General features: G+C 48.7%; 1 protein-coding gene across 1 annotated transcript in view; it reads left to right on the top strand.

Moving 5' to 3' along the window:
• GATB (glutamyl-tRNA amidotransferase subunit B) overlaps nucleotides 1-25,055 on the top strand; it is a 73,133-nt gene that overhangs the window by 46,775 nt on the left and 1,303 nt on the right. Inside the window, exons 10-12 of the mRNA XM_045552113.1 lie at nucleotides 8,485-8,618; nucleotides 17,023-17,101; nucleotides 24,345-24,479. Of these exons, the coding sequence (XP_045408069.1) occupies nucleotides 8,485-8,618; nucleotides 17,023-17,101; nucleotides 24,345-24,479 (348 nt within the window). The remainder of the gene's footprint in view (nucleotides 1-8,484; nucleotides 8,619-17,022; nucleotides 17,102-24,344; nucleotides 24,480-25,055) is intronic.

Genomic DNA, 25,055 nt, shown 5'->3' with positions numbered 1-25,055 from the left:
ACAACAGATTGCTGAGAAGGGCAGATGCACAAATCTAATGAACCATCTTTCAATTTAAAGAGTACCCAGGAGTATTCATTAAATAAATAGCAGTGGTGGAGGTGAGCTCTGCAGAGCTTCACTCCGGCTCCGTGCCTTCCGATGGCTTATTAAATTAAGCACTACGCGCATTCACACCCCCACACACATGCTCTACCCACAAATAATAAAAACACTTCAGAATTTAACTCTAGTCTTTAAGTTATCTCATCATTTTATTATGCCATAGGCACTGAATTATGTGTTATTAACATTATCCTTGATATTTACAGAACTCTAACATCATACCTGAGCATCTGCCACAAGATCTAGCACACAGTAGGCACTCAGTGCCTGGGTGAATAAATGGGGCACTATTGAGTGCACAGGAAAAATCCCAGGAGAAGTAGTGTTCCTGGTAAAAGCATCCCTGTTTCCAAAGGGAAACCATAAACCACCCTTTGACAACCCAGAGAATCAGGGAGTGTTACACGTGTCGTTGAACTCCGGTGAGAAGGCCTGGAAGTACTATGACCATGTGTATCACTTGGTCTCTCTAACTCTTGCATTCCAAACTGGTTTCACTAAGACTTTAAATCAAATCAACATTCTGATTTTCTCTCTTAGACCCTCCTGATAATCCCTTCCCAACAGAAAACCTGTATTACTGTTTTTTCCTCTGGCCACATAAGTGTCTTGCCCCACCTAAAACTTCAACCTATTTGGCCAACCTCACTTCTCTGTCTTAAGTAAAAATTGCCTTAATTTCTGATCTCGTATGTCAAGATTAAGGAATAGAAATTTGGAAGGTGAGATCCAGGTATTAGGATTCTGAAAAACAAGAGATTTTAATAGCATAACAAGTTTTTCTCTGAGTCAGTATTTCCAGGAGTAATTATTAGAAGGATCGGGATTATGTGTAGTTGCATTTTTCTCAGCCAGCTCTTCCCAGGCTGGTTTCTGTGGGGGCATCTCTTCCTAAACTCTGTGCCTTGCTTCGCTCCAAGAATGCAAAGGAGTTGCAGCCATTTGCCCAAGCAGCACGTACAAAGGGCTTGCAGCATGCTCTGCAGTTTACCTTGTACCACTGTTTAACATGCCCTTATGACAGCCGTCTGAGGCAGGTATTGTTGCTCTCCCAATTGACAGGTGTGCAGATGTAACCGCTTTGGTTAAGTGACTTTCCCAACCCCGTGTCGGAGCCCAGTTCAGACCAGGCCGACTTCAGGGCCCGGCTCTGCATGTGTCAGCTCCACTGCCTGTTTGCACGTCTGATGTGCTGCAGTGTCACATGGAGATAATGCTTTTAGTTAGCTGCTGTTTGGGTTCGCTTTTGCTTTATTAGTAGAGAAAACAGAGTTTTTACTTTTGTTGCTATTTATGCTTTATACAGTCCCACTAATGTTTCCTAAAGCACAATCACAGAACATAGATTCATTTAAAAATTTTTGTCACTCCTATTGGTTTGTAAGATGCCAGACTGGCCCTATAAATAAACATAGAGAGCTGTCTCCTAAATCTGGTGAAAGTCAGTCAACACCAATGAAAAGTAGAAATCATGTCTATTTTGTAAGTGGAAAAATTAAGTCAGAAGAAAAGTAATGTATGCTGTCCTCTGCAGCTTGATTTATTTTGTTTTAAAAATTTTCTGCTGTAGGCACTTGGCTCCTTCTGTCTGAATCACAGAGAAGTGTCTCCACGTACGTAGGGTGGCGTGTGTGGGGTCTGGGGAATGCTTTTGCCTAGGGCCTCATGTCCTTCAGCCTGTCCCATAACAGGTACTTGGTGAGGAACAGAGATGAGCTTGCAGGGCAGCTGGCTGTGTATGAAGTCAACAGATGGAAAGCCCTGCAGCCCGTCTCGTGTGGGAGATCTCCATGGAGGGACCGCAGAGTGTTCCCAGTGGAGTGTTTCGTGAGGGCCTGCCGCTCTCGCCACAGTGCCCTGTGCTGTTTTCAGATGTAAGTGCTTCAGCTTTTCCATGTTGCTTCTAACTGTCCTGAGCAGGCCTGCAGGGCAGTGAGTTAAAACACTGACTCAGGGACAGACTCTTAGTTCCAGATCTCACCTCTGACACTGAGGAGCTGAGAGAGCTCTCCCAGGGTAACCAGAGCTGTTTGCCTCCCCAGCTGGAAGAGGAGGGATGACTCACTCACCCCGATCATGATAGACATGGCAGGATCTTCATCGAATCTAAAAAAATCTAAATACAGCCAGGCAGACTCCCGAGAATATGCTGCCAGGGAGAAGAGTACTGACACCAAGCAACGCGCTAAACGGTACATCAAGAGACTCGCAAGGTTGAATTGTAGAAAAACCCAGCAAGGCCCCTGTGAGGCTATAGGAAAATGTGATTGTGAACCCTCGAGTTGTCACCTGTGCTGCTGCGTGTGTGTATGTGTGTGTCTTTGTATTCAGCCTCAAGACGTGTGGTCTTATTTGAACAACTTCATTTTCTCCAGCTGGTTCTTGCCTATTTAAAGTAATAATCGTTTGTTTCTGACATCATGGAAAAGGTTAAGGTGTCTCCAAGGGACGAAGAAACAGAAAAGATACCTTGACTACAGCTGGGTGTTAGTTAAATGGATTGTTTTTCAAGAATTTTACTTTAAGTCTCTAGTAAGCTAGAAATGGCCTGGTTTGCTGTCTGGATGAATTGCCTATAAAATAATTTCCCATGATAAATATCCATACATTCCACATGTAATACTACTTTAAATCTGATAGTTTGAAATAATATCTGAAACCATATTGACTGGTTTTAGACTGGCCAAACTTACTGAGGTGCAAAGTACTCACCTTTTAACTGCTGTTGAAGGAAAATCCATTTGGTCAACATTGTCGTGCACCATATTTCAGCTCCATGCAATTTTCAAAATCGATTTTATTCTTCATTTTATAAAAATTGCATCCAGTGCTTGCCAGCTTAAGGGTGCTTTTACACTTAGTCTATATACTGGAAAAATAACCAATATTTTATTCTGGTAAAGTTGAATAAAAAGATGCATTTTCTGACTCTACTCCTGAAAACCAGCAATTCACTTCTGTCAGTGCAAGTGAAGAGGTGCTTTGGGAGGTGAGGATGCTCTGCTCAGAGACATGTGACCCCTCAGGAACCTGGCCACTGGGGACAACGTGCAGGGAGGAGTTGAAGTCCTGTGTGCCCAGCCTTGGGGACCCAGAGGGGGTTCTGTCCCCAACCCCTCCTGAATACTGATTTCCCTATGTATGGAATAATTGCCTTTATGGGACAAATAAAATGTATTGTTTCAAGTTTCAGGCAGATCTTGGGGAAATGAGCACATCCACACTGGCTTCGTTGCTGTTTTTAAGCTCCAGCCAGAAAGCTCCTATTGAGCAACACAGTTCTCTCCATGTTGGGACTATTTGACAATAATGGTTTTTTAGGTACACTGAAGTGTGACTACCATCAGAACTGATTTCTTGACAGCATACTTCTTGTGTCCCATTCTTGCAGATACTGTCTTTTAACTGTGCCGGTCTTCTGTGAACTTTTATTACCTGAATTATTTGGATTTTGACTATTCAAGGGGAATTCTTATTCCCAAATTGGTTTCCTTCGGCACCTCTCCTAGAGTTAATACATGTCAGAGAATGTAAAGTCATTTTCACATTAGTCTAAACACGCCCCGAACAGAACTGCTGCCGTGAGTTGAACTCAAGATGTCTACATACTTTCAGTATGTCTTTGCTGGGAACATAGCACAAGTGAAGTTGTTGGGACCAGAGTTTTGCTCAGATTTTAGGGGCTCCCAAGCACTGCTGGGAACATGACCCTGGAGTGGAAATTGTGGGGACCACAGTAGGACCATAGACCTCTCGTTGCCCGTTCCCTGGGACAGCGTGGAGAGCACACCCGTGTGCTAGTCTTGCAGGTGGCAGTGGTGGTTCAGGATCCCTCTGGCTTTCTCCTGACACACTCAAGTGGAAGGTTGCGTTTCCTGCGCCAGCCTCACACCACCAATTAACTCCCTTTTGTTTTTCCCCACTGAAGAATCCTCTCTCGCTGAGTAGTGTTTCTGCCCACAGGAGCACTTGCTGAAAGATTTTCACAGCCACTTCCTGTTTCTATGAAAAGCAGAGGGAGGACTCGTTCACATGTCCCACCCGAGCCAGCGCCCCACTGAATGTTCTGATCCCTAATCCTGCTGTGACTTCTGCTGTCTGCCCTGTCGCCGTCCCTCTCTCGCGCCTCTGCTTCATTTCCATCCCCAACACAGCATTTGGTGTTTCTTTCTGGGCCATTTTGTACATAGCTGTAAGAATGCCCAAACTCACAGGACTAGGAGGGAACCCAGAGCCCCACGGACGTACGGCTGGCGGGCCTCTTCCAGTGTCTGCACGGATGCTCGGCGGCTGCCCTCCCTGGCACCCCTGTGGCACAGTCGATAGCACAACTCCAGTTTGTGCCTCCACAGAATGACAGACACGTTACAGCGTGCATGAGCCTCACCTGAATGAAACCACTGCCATGCAGTCTGCACGTGCGGGGCCTCTTTGGTCAGCTGCGCTCACCACAGGCATGACCTGCCCAATTAGGTGTGAGTTCCCCATATTAGAGGAATTAGAATGCAATCATAAATCACAGGCTGCTTGACACCAAGACTGTATGAGAAACTATGGGATTTATCTGGGTCTGGGTGTGCTCACACTGCCTTCTCTGGGGCAGGGGCAGGGGACGCAGAAGCCAAGCGGGGCTCTGGCCAGCCTCTGTCCCCTGGAAGGCAGTATGGCATGGGTGGCGCCGTGCCACTGTCTTCTCCCTGACTGGGAACAGGTGTGTGTCATGCCGCAGCTGAGTGCCTGAGTGTAGGCTGACAAAAGCAGAAAATGAACTTGCCATTTTCTCCTCCTAATTTCTAAGCTAATTTCCTTGTAACATTTTTAATATGTGAAGAACCTTTGAACAGCTGGCAGCTATCAAATGAAATAATAGAAGTGGTGGGGAAGTGCTTTCTCTTGAGCTGCTTGTCTCACGTTGTGCCTGGCACTGATAGGTGCTCAGTTTCAGTCCCTGGGAAGACGGGGACCGTGACCTTTCCACAGACTGCAGAGCTTCGAATCCCAGCGCTGCTGCTCTCTGGCTGTGTGACCTCAAGCAAGTTAGTGCCTCAGTGTCCTCATCTGTGAAAAAGAGTCCCAGTAGGACTTAGCTCATAGGGCAGTTGTTGGATTTAACTGAGTTAATGCCGAGAAGGTGCTTAGAGCAGTGCCTGGCACCTAGCGCTTTAGCTGCCGGAACTATGGTTTTTATTATCGGCAGCGGCAGCCTCGTGCAGCCGCCCACAAGGCCGGTTGCCGATCTCTGTGGCAAGCAGGTATCAGTAAATACTTGTGAGAGCCTTTGAGTAGCCCAGGATTGCTAATGCAGGGTCCCTGGTAGCTACCAGGACACTCCCTGTCACGTGAACGACTGTTCCACAACTTGCATTTTCTGGGCTGCTGCATCCTCTCAGAGGCTGCCGCCGGGCAGCTGCCGCTCTCAGGTTTCACCCTCCTTATAAATATAGTCCAGCCTCACTCTGTGGCCTTTCAGCATCTTCACAGGGTGTGTGTGACTTAGAACAAGAAATGCATTTGAGAAATCAGCCTTCATCCTATTCCAACTGTAGAGTCTTCTGACATTTTATCGTCTCCAAGGGATGCAGAAGGCAGCTTTGGGCAGATGGCTTCCAGGACCCGACGCGAGGGTGAACTGAGGCTCCTTCCCTGCATGGCTATGGAGGCGAGGTGACCCCTCTGCCTTGCCTCTCACCGGTATTGACCGCTGATAGATCCATTAGCAATTGAGGGCTCCTGTTAGCCTCTGCAAGTCTGAGCTGGCTTGGCTCCGGGTGTAATTGCATGTTTTGGGAAATGTGATTAACATGTGAAAAAGCTGCTTCCCAGTCCTAGAGCTGTAAAGACTGTGTGGTGTTATACAAAAGCCAGGACCAGTTGTCCCTGCCACTTGAGCCATCTTTGAAGGAACAATTACAGTCAGCATCAGCCAGGAGGCTTGACTCGCTGTGCAGCTGAAGTTGCAGTTCTGTCCATGCAGGATGGATTAGTCCTGAGTCGAACGCCTGCTTATTGCTTTTGAGGAGGGCGTTAGAGGTCCCCTAATGCTGTGGCCTTTCTGCGTTGCTCTTAATATGATTTTTATGTAAGGGAATTACTGGCTCACTGTTTTTCTGAGAAAACCAGATGGCTGCACTGACATGTTCACCAGAGACTTCCGAGATTTGTGCCAAGCTTATTAGCATTTGCCAATCTCATGGAAAAACTAAGAAAACTAGAATGCGTGTGGGGTTGTTTTTTTTTTTTTCCCCTGAAAAGTGGGCTTCTGCTCTGAAGAGCCAGAGCTGGCAGCCCATGTGCAACTTTTATTGATCCATCATTCCCTGGGCGGCGGCAGCTCAGCCTCCTCCAGCCCCGCTCCCTGTAGCTCGCCCCATCGCAGCCGCAGATACTCACGTCTGCTGTAAATTGTGGACTGAAACCACGTATCCCCCAGTGAAGTACAGTTCCAGCTCAGAGAGGCTCCATCACAGCACTGACGTGAAAAGACAAACAGAAATCTGACGTGCCGTGTAATCCATCCAATAAAAAACCACCCAAGGGTAGAGGAATAGATATTCATCACGTCCCAGCAACTCAGCCAAGCCTGGGAGTTTAAGTGCAGTATTTCTAGGTGGATTTAGAAAACCTTTCCTCGGCAAAGCAAAGAGTTCTCCTCCTGACAGCTCATTTCACCAGTGGGCCAGCCTGTCTGCGTTAGAACAAAGGGAATTCTGCCCGTCTGATTTGGGCCAGATAGCAGTTTCCTGCGTCCCCAGTGACTTGTGTACTATTGTGGAAGTTTGGATACTTTTCCATAAGTTAAACAGAACTTCCTCTTCATGTTCCTGCATTTGCCTTTATCTGCAGTCAGGCTTTGGCTGCCGAGCTGGCCTTTGCCCGGGGTTAGCATGAGCAGAATAATAGCATTGGCTTGAAAAGAGATTCAAGAGATGATTATGGGATTATTCAGTAGGCTTGTCACTGGAGAATTTATCTGTTACAAAGGACATGTAGGTTTTTTTTTACTGTTATGGAATTTCTGCTTTAGTAACTGTGTGCCTGTGTGTATATTACAGCATCTACAATCACTAAACTTTGAGAATACTTTTGTTAGTGTATCTTGCTTCTTCCCAGTATCTTCTTTTTCCAGAAAGTTCTTTTGGTTAATGAAGGGTCTCTGAAAGGAGCTGGAGTGGGAGCCTTCACTGCAGTGTGAACTTAAAAAGGAATATTTCAAGGAAAATGTGGTCTGATTTGAATTTTAGCAGGGGAGGGAAATCTACTTAAAATGTATATCCTCTCCCTTAGGAAATTCCAGCATCCCTTACCTGGGTGGAACAGATTTTTATTTTTCTTACTGAAATATTAGGTGTGGACGTAGCTAAATTTCTTGGTTCTGCCAAATCTATCCAAGCCTGCAGTGAGCCATAGAGTATAACTGAACACGTGCCTCAGGGTCGGCTGTGCACATAGCTGTGGCAATTCCAGTATTTAAAGGAGAACGTGGTATGATAAAGCTTGGGCTCCTGTGTGATTTACACAAACGCTAGCTGATGGGGGACCCTCGTTCCGTCTGCTGATACTTACTGAGCACTGACTTAGCTGAGGTTCTAAAGTGAACAAGGGCGGCATGGCCCTGACCACCGTAGCTGACAGGCCAGAGGGGGAGAAACAGTACAGTGGCCTTGGTGCGCCACCCAGCTGCTGCTGGAGCAAGCTGAGGGACGGAGCCAGCTGTGGCCGGCTCCACTCAGGAGGCCTGGAAGCCACCCCCTCCACCGGTTCCGTGGCCTAAGTAGGCTCCTGTGCCCGTGTTCCCCCTCATTTTAGAAACATTCCAGAACCGTTCCTGTCCACCTCTTGCGATGGTGGGAAGATGAATACAGTTATGATCCACTTTTGATCTTTCAGAGGTAGAATATTCTGTTTGTTCTTTCTGGATTTGCTTCGTTTCGTACCTTTTTTCCAGCAATCACTAGGACTTCCAGCAGAGGACAGGCCTGGAAAGAGAGAGGACACTAAACTCAGGCCAAACATTGTGGCCCCAGGTTGCAGCTCAAGGATAAAGGTTGTGGGCTACACAAGGCCGACACTGGGAAGGCCAGCGAGTTTGGGGCGTGTTGCATTTCACCATCCTCTGGTCTGCAAAGCCAGGGCTCTCTAAAATGTGCTTCTTCTTTTGAGAAAATGCTATTCGAATGCTGCATAGTGACAGTAGTAGAAGTAGAATACCTGCCATCAACTGGAAGTGATCAGAATTTTCTGGTGACATCCCAGTGTTTAGCAAAGAAAAAGTAGCTGTCTCAGAGGAGGCAAAGGGCGACAGTTTCAGATTTGCCTTCAGAATGCTGATCTTTCATTTTTTCGGAAGGCTTTATATAATTTTTTTTTTTTTTTTAACAGAATGAAGTTGGCCTACTGGAGTTCTTCCAAAATGTGATAAAAGAAACTAGGGCAGAGCCAAAAAAGGTGACTAGTTGGGTCCTCAACACTTTTCTGGGCTATTTAAAGCAACAGAACCTTGCTGTGCGGGAGAGGTGAGTGCGGTGGGGATTTCTTTCTTCCTCTGTGGTGAGCTCTGTGTCGGCGGCGGAAACGGGGCAGGGCCCGGTTCTGGCTCTCCCTGTTCCCCCTCAGGATCTCCTGACAAGACACAGACACCCCCTGTGAATTCCAGATTCTAAATATGTTCTCTGTCCCGTGTGAAAACGCATTTATTTGTTCAGTTCCCTGTGCGTGGTGTCCTGTGTTCTGTGCTGGGGCCAGGGGTGGGAAGATGAGTAAAACAAGATGTTTACAAACTTGGGAAGGACACAGGCCTGTGAGAAAACAGTTCCCTCGGTCGGTCTGATCCTGTCACGCCAGAGGTGTGCACGGGGCACTGTGAGTGCACATAAGGGACCCGAAGGGAAGCGGGGAGATCGGCCAGGGTTTCCCTCAGGCCATGCTGGAGCCAAGCCCCAGAGAACAGCAGGGGTTGCCAGAGGGGAGGGGGCAGTGCAGTGCCAGAGACAAGCAGGTCTGCCAGCCCTGGGACGCCCAGGAACGGCGGGGGCTGAGGCAGGCAGGAAAGATGGGGACAAAGCTGCAGAGGTATCAAGGGCCACCTGGAGGGCTGTGTGTGCCGTTATGAACAGCTCTTGGAAGCTGTAGATTACAAGCTCGTGCCGGTTTCACACTGGAGGAATGCAGTGTGTCTTAGTCAGCTCAGACATAACGAAATACCCCAGACTGGGTGACTGAAGCAACAGACATTTATTCCCCATAGTTCTGGAGGCTGAGAATTCCAAGATCAAGGTGCTAGCTGATCCGGCCCTTGGCAAGGGCCTCTTCCTGGCTTGCAGGCCGCCGTCTTCCTGCCGTGTCCTCACATGGTGGGCGGAGGGAGGAGGAAGGAAGGGGAGCACAGAAGGGAGCAAGTGAGGGAGAGAAAGCCCTCTGGTCTCTTCTTGCAACAGCACCTGTCCCGTCATGGGGACCCCACCCTCATGACCTCTTCTAAGCCTAATCACCTCCCAAAGGCCCATCTCCTAATACCATCACACTGGGGGTTACGGCTTCAATGTAGGAATTGGGGTGGGGGGCCGCAAACATTCCATCCCTAACAGAGTGGAAGAACAGACTAGAGGCAGGAATTCTCTCTGGGAACGTCCTGCAGGAATGCCCAGGCCTGGGCTGCGGTGGCAGTGGCCGGGGTGAAGTGAAGTAGGCCAAGTCTGGACGTGGGCACGACTGCAGATTGCTTGCTTGGGCGATGAGGTGCGGTGGAGGACAGACCCTTCAGTCTAGTAAGAGGGAAAGGAGGAGGAGTGAGGTTAGAGGGAAGGGGCAAGGAGGGTGCCATATTCCATTTGGACATGCTGAGTTCATGGGGGCTGCGGTAGGCTGCTGTCCGTGTAGGCAGGATACACGGATCTGCAGCTGACAGGAGATCGCCAGGAGGTATAAATCTGAGAGTTCTTGTTTGTTCATTATTCAGCTCATGTTTCTGTAGACCATGCTGTGTGCTGAGCTCTGTGCTGAGCATGGGGAAGCGCGGTCCACGCAGGCCCAGCTCGCAGAGGGCAGGCGTCTAGAAGCGGCGATTACAGCAGTGACGGATTCTCATAGAGGGGAAGAAAGTAGCAGCTAAGCTGAGACCTGAGCATAGGACAAGTAGGATTAGGCCAAGGCCAAGGGATAAAAGTGTTCCAGGCATGGGGACAGCATGTGTAAGAACCGTGGGGGAGCTGGGCATGACAGTTTGGGGACGCAGGTACGTGGTGCAGCATAAGTGGAACAGGGACTTAGCAGTGGTACTTGATACTCGAAGTTGCTGGATAGATGAGAACCATGTAGCATGCGAGGGCGGCCAAGGGAGGGACCCATGGCTCTCTAGCCTGTGACTGAGAAGCCTGGGCAGAGAAGTAGGAGGAAAACCAGGGCAGCGTTGATGTCACAGAAGCCAAAGAAAAGGCAAGGTTCAAGAAGGAAAGTGTCAGCTTCACGTTCGGCCTCTTGCTCTCCGTGTGTTAGTGAGGCCAGGTGGGGTTAGGTCACCTCCTGACTTGGCTGATTACCGGCAGCGACCTTGGACGAGTTCCCCTCTCTGACCCTCGCTTCCTTGCTGTGAAATGACAATGACAGTGCCTGCTTCGGAGGGCTTTCAAGAGGAAGATGACAGTGCCTGGCACACGGGCCTCAGTGTCAGCGCCTCCTTCTCTTTGCCATGTTGCCATGTCAAGTTCAAAACAGCGGCCACCTTCAGTCTCCTGAACTCCTGCGGCATCCGTACCCTTTTTGTCTTTCACCCCCGTCCTCCCAGGTTTGACCTTTCCAATCAGAAATTCCACTGTTTACACTGAAAACACTGTGGCCGTTGCACGAGGGCGGGAGCTGTGTGGAAGAGTTCATGGAGGAGACACAGCTGGACCATAAGCCTCAGAGGCTGGATAAGATTTGGTGTGGGAGGGCACCAAGGTGTGGGAACGGCAAAGGCCTGGCATGTTTGGAAAGGAGAGAGCACAGTTGGTGGGAGCAGAGGGCGGAGAACAGCCGAGAAGCGTGGCCGGCTGCACACGGAGCTGGAGTAGGGAGCATGTGGGAAGTCGCTCAGGGATGGAGCCGGGGAGCCAGCGCACAGCTACGAACACCACTGTGCAGTGCGCTTGGGGGCGAGCAGGACCGTGCCAGCCCCCAAGACGCTGTCAGTCTCCTGGGGAGGACTAGACTTGTGCATCAGAGTTTTAATTCAAGCAAAATGGGACACTTCCCATTTAGGACTCTGCCCAGCGCAGTGGGGACAGAGAGGAGGGAGAGTCACGTTAGCCAGAAGAACCCTGGGAGGCTTCGAGAAGATGAGGTGTTTGCTTCTGGAAGAAATATAAATCTCTTAGCTTTAAACTTACCGTTTTCCATGTTGTTGGTTATAATTCATGGAATTGCTGAACTTTAGTCTTAGAAGAGACTGTAGTATCTTCTGGTTCATCTAGCTGACGAGCTCCTAGGAGATCAGGTGACTTAGCGCAGTCACCTGACTTTTGGATCAGTTCCCTTATGCGTTGGTCTGTGAAGTTGGGGGGTTGCTTAACAACCCAGCTGGTGGCTTCTAAAGGAGCCGTGGGATAAATGAGCCTGTTGAGTGAACTTGGAGCTCCTGGGATTTACCCAGCAATTCAACAATTTGGGGTGAAATTACCCAAAAAGCACTCGGGTTTTAAGAACCCAAAGGGTACCCAATTCTAAATTAAATTATGTTTGGTTGTTCCCAAATCAGGAGGAAGTAGGCAACAGTTCTGTTTTACAGTTCAAGTGGAATAAGAGCTGAGGAGCCAAAACCAAGCGGTGGCAGCTCTGTTCCCACGCAGTTCAAAGGACTTTAGCTGGACTGATGCACCAGCCTGCCCGTGGAGCAAACAGTAATTAGTGAACAGCCTCTGCTACTAGGGCTGACGTCTCCAAAGCTGAGAAGGGCAGAAGCTGCAAAACGAACTGCAGTCTCATAATGACACCCAGGCAATGAGCACTCTAGAGATCAAATTGGCAGGGACTGATTTTGTGATTAGCATTCATCTTTAAAGATCTCTCAGAAGACTGAGGTTTAAAGGGTCCAACCAGAAAAGCTCTTGTTGAACTTGGCTTTTTAATTGTTTTGAGTATATTGCTTTGAAAGTTTTGTTTTTTTTTTTTTTTTATTAACAACTCATTCTAAATTATTAACAGATTTGATTTAGTGAAGATGGTGGAAATCACAGATTTCCTGACTACGTGTTTTGTGGTAGCGTCAGGCAAGTGCAGCCATCTGTCCCATTGTCCAGTCGAGTGCCCCCACCTCCCAGGTCAGCGGTGGCAGCAGCTCCCGAGCCCTGGGGAGCCAGGGAAGGCGTCTGAGCCGTGCAGGGGCTGGAGGGAACAGGAAGATTAGCACAGCTGCGTGTCACGCGGGACAGCGTCCAAGAGGGGCCACAGGCATCTTGGAAGCCCGTTGGTGGTACGATGGCTGCAGTCACGTGGTGTCATTATTCAGCTCGTGTTTCTGTAGACCATGCTGCGTGCTGAGCTCTGTGCTGAGCGTGGGGAAGCGCGGTCCAGGCAGGCCCAGCTCGCAGAGGGCAGGCGTCTAGAAGTGGCGATTACAGCAGTGACGGATTCTCGTAGAGGGGAAGAAAGTAGCAGCTAAGCTGAGACCTGAGCATAGGACAAGTAGGATTAGGCCGAGGCCAAGGGATAAAAGTGTTCCAGGCATGGGGACAGCATGTGTAAGAACCATGGGTGAGTTGGGCATGACAGTCTGGGGACGCAGGTACGTGGTGGAGCATAAGTGGAACAGGGACGGTGGTGTTGGGAACACAGAGGAAGGGATGGCTGCAATAAATGTTTTGAAGGATCACTACGATTTGGCAGTAAGGGACTAGGTTTGCAGGAAGTAGGTGGTGCATGAGGCAAAGACAACATGATCTGTACCCAGGCAACTGGAAGCCTGGTGCTGGCCGCAGTTGAGACAGAAGACGTGGGGTGAAACGGCAGGGGGCTGCTCTGGGAGGAAAAGTTTGGTTTAGGATTGGGCTTGGGAAACTGTGCTGTGTAGACCTATGGCCTATTTTGTATAGTCTGTGACTAACGATGGCTTTCGCTTTTTTAAAAAAGCAAAAAGGATATGTGACAGAGACCATGGATGACCCACAGAGCCTCAAACATTTACTGTCTGGCTCTTTCTAGAAGTTTGCTGTCCGGGTTTAGAACATGGCAGGGTGACAGTGAGGCCTCTGCAGAGCAGCGGCAGCCCTGGGCACGCGTGTGCTCCCCGCTCAGAGACGGGGGTGAAGGCGCAGGACCGAGGACGGTGGCACCGGAGCCACCCGGCGTGACAGGCGTGGAGTAGAAGAGGGACAGCCAAGGAGAAGGGGCTTTACTGGCACCCAGGAGTCAGGCAGCAGGATGGGGAGGAGCTGTGTCTGGCAACAGGTGAGGGGTGATTTTTGAGAGGCTGTCTCGTGGAGGGGCAGGTGAGGAATCTGTACGGACAGACGGCAGATCGTAACCACTAATGCTGGATTGTTATTGATAAAATAAGGTAGGAAACCGGGCAGAAGTAAGTAATTGTAAGATCAGCGGAAGGCATTTTCAAAATGGGAGAAATCTGAGCACTTGTGAAGTGTGAGATGAAAGCTGCGGAACAGGCCAGGCCGGGGGGCTCACGTCTGTAGTCCTGGAAGGCTGAGGCGGGAGGGTGGCTTGAGCCCAGGAGTTCAAGGCTGCAGTGAGCTGTGATCACACCGTGCACTTCAGCCTGGGCAACAGCAAGACCCTGTCTCTAATTAAAAAAAAAAAAAATGCGGAACAGGGGAAATAAGCATCTGAGGAAGGTTCGTAGGAGTGGAAAGTGGTGGGGCTGAGAGCGCCAGGTGGAGGGGTTGTTTGATGAAGGAGGAGGAAGAGGGCACCCTAGAAACTTCTGGCGCTGGCCTCAGCTGATGTCATTGTGAAGTGGGAGGTGAGGGCCTGTGCCGAGAAGGCAGGTGGGAAGGAGACAGTCTAGAGCGGTCGCTCAGGTGGGGCACCAGGTATGGGCACCAAGAAGTCAATGAAATGAGCACAAGGATTAGTGCACAGCAAATGCCACCAGGAGTCTAAGTCCAGTATGTTCCTCCTCCTTGTGTCCTGTTCTAACAGAAGGTGGACTTTGGGGCTAAGACAGGCTTGGGCATTGAGACCGGCAGCACGTTTCACTGGGGCGGGGTGGGGCTGTAGAAGTGTCAGGGCATCTGCTCTGGAGCTGTGGTCCTAAACGAGCTCCGAGAGACTGGACAAAGTTGGAGGATTTGAAAGATCCCATCCCCTCCTCTGTAGACACGCTGGCCTCGCGGAATCCGAGGAAGAGAGACCAGCACACAGAGCTGGGGCCTGCGATGTCAGAGTCTTTGCTGGAGACACGTTCACTGTCCAGAAACCATTGTTATCTGACAGTGGCAAATTAGTAGCTTGTGCTGCTGCCACCGTTGTTTCAAGTCTGTTGCTTTGTGTGCTGAGCTGATGAGTGGGCTCGGTCTTTCAGGGTTGGTGTGACAAGTACCGATCTTTGTCATCGTCTTATTCAAAGTTAGCCCCAGCATATGTAGAATTAGCATGTGCGGTAGACCAGACATCCCTGCTGGTGGGAGGAATCCTGTGACACAAATATTAATGACCTACTATGTGTCAAGCACTGTGGCAACAAAAAGGTGATTGAGAAATCCCAGGTGCTGTTAGATCAGTGGACAGATTTTACAGTATAAATTTATGACCCAACTGATAAATTAAGGTCATTAGATGAATTTCTCTAAGGCAAAGTATTTTTAGCTATTTTGTGTTCTTTTTCAGTCCCTCTCCACCCCCGTGTCCTTCATTTCATTGCTGTGGTCTGATATGTTGGTCATAATTCATAGGTTGAAATCCTAACCCCCAAGGTGATGGTAGTAGGAGGTGGGGCCTTTGGTGGGTGATTCGATCATGAGGGGAGGAGCCCTCATGGATAGGATTAGCTCCCTTATAAAAAGAAACTTCAGAGAACTCCCTCACGCCTTCCACCATGTGAGGACACAGCAAGAAAGCGCCGTCAGTGAGAAAGCAGGCCCTCGCTAGACACAGAGCCTGCATGCGCCTTGGACTTGCACTTCCCAGCCTCCAGAACGGTGAGAAATAAATTTCTGTTGTTTGTAAGCCCCCTGGGCTTTGGTGTTCTGCCACAGCAGCACAAATGGACCAACACAAGCATTGGCTTGTATGGGGGTGGGGACCCTATCTTTTTTTGCATGCTCTAGAAATCCAGTTCACCCTCAGTGCTCATTTGGGTTCTACACACAGAAGATAATTGGCCATTGCATTTTCTAAGATTGCAGAACATCCACACTTTTAGAAAAACCTGCCTTCCTATTACTTGTCAGTAAATGATAGGGGGTTAGAAAAGGATAGTAGTTTATTCCTCAGCCCTCTCCCCCTCTTCCTTCCGAGAGTCAGTCAGGGTGGTTCACAGATGTTCTGAATGCCAATTTAGTAACACCAGACACTCTCCAGACCTAATTTTCACTTGGAATTACCTTTTATCCGTACTTTGGAATAAACACTTAGAGAATGATGGGCTGCCTCATTATGTCAGCTGTTTTAAATGAACAACCCTAATGATGTTTCACTGTACTTGAATTAGAGCACAGTAAGTCATACCTGGTTAACTTGCACTCCACTGGTTTGAAGTTCATGGAAACTGGCATAGGGCTAAGCTGTGGTTTCCTTTTTATTATCTAAGAGCATCCAAAGAAATCAGCAGTGAATGATAGGAACCAAGACTTAAACAGAAGGTGTTTTCAAGTGGCATTAAGCATTTCAGAAGCCTTCATTTACATAGACACACTAATGTGCTATTTATAGGTCATTGCTAGCTATTGAAACCTCGTCCCCTAATGACCCCAGATAGATGGCATTTCATTAGCCTAGTTGTTGCATATACAGGTTGAGTATCCCTAATACAGAAATCCAGAATGCTCCAAAATCTGAACTTTTTGAGTGCTGACATGACACTCAAAGAAAATGCTTATTGTACCATTTCGGATTTCAGATTTTTAAATAAGGGATGCTGAACAAGTATAATATAAATATTTCAAAATCTGAAAAAATCCAAAATTTGAAACACTCTGGTCCCAAGCATTTCAGATAAGACATACCCAACCTGTATTTAGAGTAGCAAAACCATATATTTTAAAAGAAATAGTCCATAATTCAGTCTTGCTTTTACCGTAATCTAGGCATGCACCCTAATGTGAATAAATGACACTTTACTGTGTCTGGTTGCCCTGTCCTTTTATATCATGGGATCTTGGCAAAGAAGTCACAGAAGTATGAATGTAATAGATTCTGGGCCCTTCTGTGTCCAGAAGGCTGTTGTGAGCCTGCCAAAGAGAAGGGGGTACGTGGAGGGGCCGTGAGGTTGGATGAAGATGTGGCTGGTAGTCAGGTGACTTCCCTCACAGAAAGTCTCTTGCAATTAAAAGGAATTGATATTTGCACAGAAACACTCAGAAAAGTGGCTTTTTTAGCTGTTTTATTTGAAGTAATTTTTAGGCTGATCTCTTAGTCAAAAATATTTAATTACTGGACTTTATTTTCCTTTTCTTGTCATGGTTCATGAGTTTTGCAGCCACCTCCTTTTCTTGACTAATTACACTGAGCAGTTGTCTGTTGCTACAAGTTCTGCCAAACAGCTGTTATTGTTGGGTGGTAAGAGGAAGAAAAAGCACCAGTCACAAAAATTTGTCATATCCTAAAAAATAAATAAAATAAAAAGAGAGCCCAGTTGGCCTGTAATCTTCATCCCTACAAGGTTTAAATAATTAGACCACAAGGTCGAGTGTCCTGATTCTGCATAACCGCTCATGCATTCCCTGACGGTGCACAATGTAAACTTGTCTTCTCTCCTTTTGGGGACACTAGTCCTGTCACAGCCTCTGCACTTGCTGAGCTTCTTGACCTGCTGGACAGCAAAGCGATTTCTTCATCAGCTGCTAAACAGGTATGAGCACACCCCCTAGAGCTCCCGACTGCCCCACTGTCCAATAACTGTTTTCTGTGACACCAAAATGCCATCACTAAGTGACTTTCATCATGGAAGTATTAAATGCTTGCAGTGAGGTTTTTATGCTGAAAGGTAGAAACATTCCACGTGGGCAGGATGTAAAGCCAGCCTGTGTGATGCCGGCAGTTTGCTTCTCGTCCTTGCTGACCCGGGGAAGTAGTTACTGTTTGGCTTACCCTGAGTGTCCCCCCAAGCCTTTGACACGGGGGCTGCAGACCATGAGCAGTTTCCCCAAGTCCAAGGCAGCCTCAGCTTGGCTCCCCCCAGCCTCCCAGCCAGCCCCAGGGCCTCCTCTGCCTCTGCCATGTGAAAACTCAGAGAAGCAGCATTGTCCTAGGTGGCGTTTGGTCTCATCTGCACCTCCACCTAACAGTCCTGGGTGGGTGGAAGATTCTGGGAATTCAGAAAATTCTTACACGTAAGTACCCCGAAAGACAAAGAACACCTAGTCAGCTGCCTCATCTCAACTTCAGAGATCGCAGCTGTCAATGCTTCAGCCAGAAACTTAATGTTATTTTAATGGTGCCTTTGCATTTAATATTAATCTGCACCGACAGTAGTGGCAGGTTACAAAGTGAGGCTTTGGGAAAGTGGCTGCTTTTGGCTAATTATGAGGCACCGTGGAGCATACACTGGGCTCTGCTGTGAAAGTGGAGACAGGAACTAATAAAGGCTCTGTTTACCCACCTCACGTGGGGCTGTCAACCACAGGGACCTCGCCACATTTAGGAACGGCTTCTGGTTGTCTGCATGTCAGAGGAATACAAATGTTTATGACAATGCTCAGTGGTTGCAGAAAGATTAGATGTCCTGAGGGCAGAAAAAAACTATATATATATACATATATAAGAGCAGATGAATGATAGCATTTAAAATGAAAGAGGAAAAAAAAAACCTTCCGCTTCTTCCTTCCCTTCCTGCCCCACAAAAAAACAAAACAAAACAAAAAAACCTAGTGCAGTGAATAAGATAGTTCCAGTGGGAAGAAATGGAAAATCCTGGAAGATACTGACAGCTAGGTTCAGATATGGAGACACTTTCAGATTTTATCAGCTTCCAATGTTTAAAGGAGGTGGGTAAGTCCTGGCTTCTGTGAGGCAATCAAACTAAAATAAAAGCCTGATTAGAAAGGTGTTTAGTGTGTGCTATGTAAGGGAATCTTCTATATCATTGCCTTGGGGGGGTTGCTTTTTTATTTTCTACTTTTTGTTTTCTGCTTTAGAAAAATCATTGATTTTCTGGGGAAAAATAATATATGTTATAAAGAATTTAAATAATGCAGAAAAATACAAAGATTCTCAAATTCTACCATCTTGAAATAACTACCATTAATATTGGGTGAATATCATTCCAGGCATCTATCCGTGCATATATACGGAAGGAAGGGAAGGAAAATGGATGAGTATAGACATGAGGTTAGAGAAACAATGACTTTAAAAAATACGAGGTTTTAGTGTTCTTTTTTAAATTTTATCTTTACATATACAGTTCATTGGTTTTTATTTAGTATGTTCACAAAGTTGTACAACCATCACCACCATCTATTCCAGAACATTTTTATCAGTGCAGAAAAGAAACCCTGTGCTCATTACTCCCTATTAACCCCTTCCCTAGGGAACCACTAATACACATAATCCGTGTTCTCTTTCTGTGGATTTGCCTGTGCTAGACTCATACGATATGTGGCCTTTGTGTCTGGCTTCTTTCACTAACAATATTTTCAAGATTTATCCATGTTGTAGCATGTAGGGTACTTCACTCCTTTTTTATGGCTAAATATATTCCATTGTATGGAATATACTGGGTTTTTGTTTGTTTTGGTGACAGGGTCTTGTTCTGTCACCCAGGCTGGAGTGCAGTGGTGTTGTCATAGCTCACTGTAACCTCCAACTCCTGGGCTCAAGCGATGCTTCTGCCTCAGCCTCCTGAGTAGCTGGGACTACAGGCACACACTACCACACCCAGCTACTTTTTCTATTTTTTATAGAGACAGTATCTCACTATGTTCCTCAGGCTGGTCTTGAACTCTTGGCCTCAAGCGATCCTCCCATCTGAGCCTCCCAAAATGCTGGGATTACAGGTGTGAGCCACCACGCCTAGCCAGTATACCACATTTTGTCTCTCCATTTATCAATTGATGGACAGTTGAGTGGTTTCTACATTTTGGGTATTACAGATAATGCAGCTTTGAACATTCACGTACAAGTTCGTGTGTGAGCATATGTTTTCAGAGTTCTTGGGCATATACCTGTAGGAATGGAACTTCTGAGTCATGGTGATTCTGTGTTTAACATTTTGAGGAAATGCCAAACCATCTTCCAAAACAGCTGCACCATTCTACATTCCGACCTGCCATGTGCATGGGTTCCAGTTTCTCCACGTCCTCGCCAGCACTTGTTATTGTCCATCTTTTTTTTTTTTTTTTTTTTTTGAGACAGAGTCTCACTCTGTTGCCCAGGCTAGAGTGAGTGCCGTGGCATCAGCCTAGCGCACAGCAACCTCAGACTCCTGGGCTCGAGCAATCCTCCTGCCTCAGCCTCCCGAGTAGCTGGGACTACAGCCATGTACCACCATGCCCGGCTAATTTTTTCTATATATATATATGTTTTTAGCTGTCCGTATAATTTCTTTTCTATTGTTAGTAGAGACGGGGTCTTGCTCTTGCTCAGGCTGGTCTTGAACTCCTGAGCTCAAACAATCCGCCCGCCTTGGCCTCCCAGAGTGCTAGGATTACAGGCATGAGCCACCTCGCCCGGCCTTGTCCATCTTTTTGATGGTAGCCACCCTAGTGGGTATGAAGTAGTATCTCACTATGGTTTTGATTTGCATTTCCATCATGACTAATTATGTTGAGGGTATTTTTGTGTCTTGTTTTTTATACTGTGCTTTTTTAAAAAATGTGTTGCCATTAATTTTTTCTAAATTTAACAGAAGAGTCCAAGTATGCCTTAGATTTCAGAAACCTGGTCCCCACTCTGGTTCCACTGGTTATTGGCATTGCCTCTGACAGGATAGGAAGAGGCTCCATTAAGTGATTAGATGGCGAGGGGGTGAAGAAAGGTGACCGAATGTCATCCTAGGGATGACAGATACACGGAAAGAATCATCCTTTCCTGAGAACATTCTGAAATCCAAAGACTCTCCCACTTTGTTTTCTAATTTGTTATTAGTCCGTCTGTCCCTGCCTCTCTGCCTCTGCCACTGGCCCATTATTTTCATTCCTTACACGTTTCACTGCACCCTTCTCCTAGGCGTCCCAGCAGTGCCTCTGAGATTTACAAGCCTTGTCCCTTCAGCATGCCAGGGCCAGGGGAGTTAAGAGGTTGCTGCCATGAAGCAGCCCTAGTTTTCAGAAACAGAAATAGAAACCATAAGGTTCTTTTTCATCATGAGCAACCTCCTGGTAACTGTAGACAAAAGCATCCTGCATTCCTCTCACCAGACCCGGGGCTGTGTATTGAGGTGGCGAGTGGCAGTCCCCATCGCCTCCCCTCACTGGAGGCAGGGCCCGCTGGGACACATCAGACTCACAGCTAACCTGAACGCAGCCTCCCGGGATTCCTCTTGTGACACTGAGGCCCCAGATGTCCAGGCTGCTGGTCAGGTCAGGGCTGGAGGGGAACGGTGCAGGGTATACACGCGTGTCTGTGCACACCTGGAAACAGATGTGGATGATCCCGTCTCCGAGGACCATCCAGCTAATGTTCCAGTGGCACTGGGCTGGATCAGGCGATGGAAATCGCATTTAACACACAAGTGTGCCATTTATCCAGTCTCCTCTTTAAAGAGAAATCACCAAAAACCTTTTAACGTAGAAAATGTTACATCATGTGCTAAAGCTGCGTTACAAATGACCTGACGTCCTTTTCCCTCTCAGTGCTTCAGTTCTTTGCACATGTTACTGTGCCCCGCTCTGAGGGGCTTGGGTTGATGTCTGTGCCTTTTGAGAAGAGAGTGACCTTTCTCAGTCCTTGCCTTTGACCCCAGAGAGGGTCTCTGTGACCACAGAGGGGTCTCCTTTCTCTGTAATTGTCACAGCTCCCTCCCGGCCACCAGCAGGTCTTTCTTCCACACCCTGACCTTGGAAGTCTGGGGCAGGCAGGGCCTATGTGCTTTCCTTTCCTTCGAGATACTTTGAAAGTAGCCTTAGCTGGAGAGACATTTGGGTGGCAGTGACGAAGAGGGTGTGTGAATCCAGTCCCCAGGGAACCAGAGGCGGAGCCTGCCCCATCGGCAGAGCTGGCTGCAGTGTGTGTGTGACCGGGGGCGCCCAGCCTGTGTCACCCCGTGCTTTCGGTGCCGCTTACTGACACACAGGAGCAGCACCGCACTGGAAACCTGGTTACGCATGTTTGTCTTGGGTGGGCAGCAGTGGGGGCTGGGAGCTGCGCTCCTGGCCAGAAACAATCGCGCTTGGGTAGCACTTCGCAGGGTGTGATTAAACACGGACAGAAGCTGAGGATTTATGCCCCGGCACGAGGCTCAGCAGCCGCAGAGGCCATTACGGGAGCGTCAGCAGAGTCTGGCCAGGACACAGGGCCTGCCCTCCTCTGTGGCTCCCACCCTGCTGGCTCCAGCCAGGACACAGCGTCCTTGTCTTAAACAGGAATGAGCAGTGGATGGGACAGCCGGGGTCGGCTGTGTCAGCCTAGGGAGCTGGGGGTCTGCGCGGTAATGGCCGCTGCACTAATTGCGAAGTTAACAAGCTGATGTGTCCTGACTCTGGGAGTAAAGAGCATTTCAGCCGCCAGGCTCCCCTTTGTTCCTGCAGGCTGCTGAATGACGTTTGTCTGGCGTCACTGCTTTGTGCCCCCACCCCACCTGCCCCACCTTCTCAGGGAGCAGCCAGCCTCTCTGCGTGTAAAAGCTTCCGTCCTAGCGGTGCACGGTTTCCTTCTCAGCGGTGTGGGTTGGAAGTGCCCCAAGCACACCGCCACCATTCTGGTGGTTTTGGCCCAGGTAACTCCAGCTAGCATTTGAGTCATCGGTCCGCAGCCGTACCAGGGCCAGGCGGAGGCTGACTGCTCGGCTCAGGGTGTGCCCTGTGTTTCCAGCCCGCAGCGGGCTGGGGGAATCACCCCGAGTGCACGAGGACGCAGACCCAGGAGGGCCCCGGGCTGCCCGGCTCCAGCCGTGGCTGTGGCTGCTGAGCTCCTCCGCCCCGTGTTCCTGGCAGGAGTTGCTGTGTAGGTTCTTTATGAGCAGGTCCTCACTGGTGGTTTCTGTTTTGAGCCAGGTTTTGAGACCTCTCTCTCCCTGAATGTTGGACATTTTCAACTAGGAGCTTTTTGGGGGGTCCGTGTAGATGAACAAAATGAACACTGGTCAAAGCCTAGATACCTGCCGGTAGGGGAGAATTTAATTAGGTTATGATAATATATCTGATGGATAGTAGATTTTTTAATATCAGAAAGTATTTCTGCAGTAAGTGGGGGGAAAGGACACAAATTGTATGCACTTTATGGTCACTACTGTGCTACAAATCAGAAGGAAAAAGATGGGAATGAAAAACACCAAAATATTAACATTGGTTATCTTGAAGGAACAGGAATGCAGGTGATTTCTTTTTACCTTTTCTATATTTCCTTATTTTCTGCAGTGAACACATATTAACTTATAATTAGAAAAATGTTTTTAAAAATTTAAGTCTCGGTTCAAGAAAAATAAACATACAAGGGTAAGAGGGCAGAGAGTCCCTTCAGACTTGCCATGGGGCAGCTGCCGAGCATAAACTGCATTAGAAATTGTTCTGGTCCCCAGTCTGCGTGCTGAGGGCAGGGAAAGTTCTCTCCTGCCGTGTGCGCCTCTCTCTAAACGCCTTCCTCATTGTCAGGCTTCGTGAATATTTGATGAGCTGAGGTGGAGGCATGTGTGTCCTGCATTTTGCAAGCGCAGGGGCAGGCTTTCCCTGAGCAGGCAGGGCTGGGCAGCGGTGGCCGAGGGGTGCCCGTGGGGGGCTGGCCCAAGGACCCACCAAGCACCCCTCCCTGCCACAGTTGCTGCACACCCTAAAGAACAGAGCCGAAGGTGCGGTACTGTTGTAGCTGTGATAAATATTTGTGGTTGTTTTGATTTCAACTGGGGGAAACTTTGAGCCCTGCTGAGACTCAGAGCATCTCCCCCTTCATGGCTTTGCTGCACGTGCTAATTTTTGAAGAACGCTGTTTTTCCAGGGGGGACGAATGGCTCCCGGTTGGGGCGTCCTGGCAGAGGCAAGGTAGCAGGCAGGGCGTGGTGCTGGTAGTGACTGCAGGCTGAGAGGGAGCCCGTGCCAGCACGAGGCTGACAGAGGACACCCCCACTCTGGCCGACACTAGAAAACAAGAGGAATGAGGAAAACAAGCACCCTAGGAAATGCCTTCCTTAAAAATGTTTCCCTTTTCTTCCAGGTTTGATCAGTTGTGGGATTTGTCATCATTTTTTAAGCAGAAAACTACACAGACTATTAACTATGAATTATCCTAGTCAGACTTGGATCAGCTCTACCTGTGGGAGACAGTGTGGTAGGCTACAGCCCCCGTGCATTGTAGTGTAGGTTTTTAGTTATTTTCCATTTTGTATCTTCATTATGGGGCTACCTTCCTCTTTCTGCCCCCTCCCAGTCATGTTTCCCAGCAGGCCGAGCTTCTGGACTTTAAGTGCAGTGGTTACTTCCTGCAGCCTGTGGAGCCCCATCCTTCACCAAAATGTCAGCTCAATTAATTAATTTGGGGGACGTGAGACAGATCCATCAGGCCCTCTGACTCCCGTGAGCAGGAGTCTGTGAGGGATGGTCATGCCCACGCCGCCTCTGGCCCTCTGCCCGTGCCGGGGAGCAGCGGGTCTGAGTCAGCAGCTGAGGGGGACTCACCGTCTCCCTGGGCACAGTGGGCACCTGGCTGACCCCAAGTCCTCCATGCTCTGAACCGAGGGAGAAGTTCAGCATCAGGAGGAAACTGCGGGTTTGTTTATCTCCATCTAGAGTGGCCTCGTTCCCGGCCCTGCGGTCAGGGACGCTTCAGGACAGACAGGGCACCAGCCGGGCAGCCAGGCGCCCTTTCCTCCTCGGGCCAGGCCCGCACAGCTGGGTCTTAATTGAATCCGCTCATTCCTGCCCCGGCTGCACAGACCCCGGCAGCAGCACGTGGAGCTGGCGGAAAAGCTGACTCCTCTCTGTCTCTCTCTCCCCTCTGGCCTGTAGGTGTTTGAGGAGCTGTGGAAGAATGAAGGGAAGACTCCAGCGCAGATTGTTTCAGAAAAGAAGCTTGAACTGATGCAGGACCAAGAGGCACTGGAACAGCTCTGCCGCTCCGTGACGCAGGGACATCCTGAAGTGGTGACTATCACGGGCAGGGGGCCGGGGCCAGGGCAGCCTGCGGGGCCAGCCCAGAGACATGGCCAAGAGCCTTTCCACCGGTCCTCGTCACAGCCCAGAGGCTCTTCCTAATAATGGGGGGCCCGGTTTCATCAATAATTCCCTAATTACTTTTGTCAGCTTTTTAGTTAAGGTCAAAAGAGATGAAATTAGGTGAATAATGGAAAAATGCGACTTCTTTTCCTTTAAGAAGTCGTCCCACTCTGGAGTTTGCTCTCTACAGAGGTGTGGTTTAAAGGGGCATTAGCCAAGCTCATGAAATCCAGGATTTTGCCCTCTCAGCATGTTGCCGTCTCCCAGGGGCGGCACTTCGAATGTGGTGCGGCCACCTCTACCTGTAAGGACGACCTCTCGCTGATAAACCAGCAGGCAGTGCTGCGGAGGAGCAGGGAAGACAGGGAAACAACTTCCTGTCTTTAAGAGGTGGGAAGAAAGGCAGAGAGGAAAAGGATTTGTAAATTGTGGAGAAAATCCTTGACAGGAGCATGGCTGAAAACCAAGCCATTTTGTGTTCTTAGCACAGCACGAGATAGGAAA

This window comes from Lemur catta, chromosome 5 (assembly GCF_020740605.2).
Source record: "Lemur catta isolate mLemCat1 chromosome 5, mLemCat1.pri, whole genome shotgun sequence".
NCBI lineage: Eukaryota > Metazoa > Chordata > Mammalia > Primates > Lemuridae > Lemur > Lemur catta.
The sequence above is the reverse complement of the archived record's forward strand: the minus strand, read 5'-3'. Positions and strand labels throughout refer to the sequence as shown.